Source organism: Eurypyga helias, unplaced genomic scaffold, assembly GCF_000690775.1.
Source record: "Eurypyga helias isolate BGI_N326 unplaced genomic scaffold, ASM69077v1 scaffold28302, whole genome shotgun sequence".
NCBI lineage: Eukaryota > Metazoa > Chordata > Aves > Eurypygiformes > Eurypygidae > Eurypyga > Eurypyga helias.
The window spans coordinates 1-1,573 of record NW_010235699.1 but is presented as its reverse complement, the minus strand read 5'-3'; the positions used below and the strand labels follow the sequence as shown (position 1 = coordinate 1,573).

At 59.4% G+C, this 1,573-nt stretch overlaps 1 protein-coding gene across 1 annotated transcript in view; it reads left to right on the top strand.

Moving 5' to 3' along the window:
- LOC104506046 (coiled-coil domain-containing protein R3HCC1L-like) overlaps window positions 1-1,510 on the top strand; it is a gene marked incomplete at both ends in the record, with an annotated part of 5,630 nt that extends 4,120 nt beyond the window's left edge. Inside the window, 3 exons of the mRNA XM_010146852.1 lie at window positions 937-1,112; window positions 1,226-1,296; window positions 1,415-1,510. Coding sequence (XP_010145154.1) covers window positions 937-1,112; window positions 1,226-1,296; window positions 1,415-1,510 — 343 coding nt within the window. The remainder of the gene's footprint in view (window positions 1-936; window positions 1,113-1,225; window positions 1,297-1,414) is intronic.
- Between the last annotated feature and the right edge of the window lie 63 nt (window positions 1,511-1,573).

Here is a 1,573-nt window from a genome sequence, read left to right as displayed (position 1 = left end):
CGCGTCCACCCCCACTGTTTGGGAGATCAGCAGGCAATGCAGAGTGGCCCACCTTGTGCTGGTGGTGCGGGGCGGAGGGGGAGCAGGGGCAGCTGCACCCCCCGTGTCGTGGCAGTGGGCAGCTGCTGGCTATGTTTTAAAATGAAGGTTAAAAATGGGTAAGGTGGAAGAGTGCTACAGCTGTCATCTTTTAGGGCTGGAGAAAGTGTCCCACTGTGAGATACTAACCATGCACAACCAGTTTAGCTTATCAAGAAGAAGATTGAGAAGGGACTTGATTACCGTGAGTAAGTGCCGTCACAGGGAGGGGGCTGGGGACCGAGGGCTCTTTAATCCAGCAAGAGAGGTAGAACAAGAACTGCCGTCTGGAAAGTGAAGCCAGACAAATTTAAATGAGAAATAAGGCATAAATTTTTAGCCGTGCAGGTGATTAACCACCAGAACTTGCTCCTCAGGGGAGCGCTGGCTTTTCCATCCCGACGCCGGGGGTGCCGCCGGGCTGCTTCCCTGCATGCGCTGCAGCTGGGGCTGGCCGAGTCCAGTGTTCCTGCATGGTGGGCAGACGTCAGTCCTTCCTCCTGGCCTTGCTGTCCTGCTCCCCGCTGCTCCCCAAGTGTATTTCGGGTCAGCACGTCCCCAGGGCAGGAGGGCTATGCTGGGGGCACGTGTGCTGTCTCACTGGTGCCATTCCCACCGCGTCCCCGGTGGGAATGCAGAGCACAGCAAATGAAGGGAAGCTGGTAATGGGAAAAGCAAATGTGTGGCATGAGAGCCCTGGTCGATAACTCCTAATATCCCAATGCCATGAATCCATCTGCAGAGGCCGGTGCGGGGAGCAGGGGCTGGACCGCTTCCCAGGGAAAGCTTGCCAGGAGGAGCTGGTGTGGGGCAAGCAGGCATGGGTTGCTCAGTGCCATGCTTTTCCCACCCCTGCAGCTCTCGGGGGGCAAGAAGCACCGGGAGAGCCAGCAGTCGCCTCGCTTTGACTACTACGGGGCTGAGCCCGCTGCGCCAGACCTCAGTGATGCCGAGCTGCCCCACGTCATCGAGATCTATGATTTCCCCTCGGATTTCCGCACCGAGGACCTGATGCGCGTCTTCTGCAGCTATCAGTGAGTCTGCTGGCGGTGTCCCATCCCTGGCCTGGGGTCCCATGCCTGGGCTGTGCTCTGGACCCCAGCCCACCCGCTGCCGATGCCTTGCTGAGCTTCCCTCTCTCTGGCAGGAAAAAAGGCTTTGATATTAAGTGGGTGGATGATACGCACGCCCTGGGGATCTTCTCCAGCCCCATAACAGGTACTGCTCCCAGTTTGACTGGGGATGGGCAGAGGAGAGTCATCCCTGCTTCTCCCACGGCCAGATTCTGGTCATGGGGCTGGCCCCACACGCAGACACCGCTGCTCTCTCCCTGCAGCATGCGATGCCCTCAGCACCAAGCACCTGATGGTGAAGACCCGCCCGCTCTCCCAGGGCACCCGTGCCTCTAAAGCCAAAGCCAGGGCGTACGCCGGTGAGTGATGCTGCCCCGTGCCAGCTTGTGCCGTGGTGCTTGTGCTGCAGCATCTTCACCCCA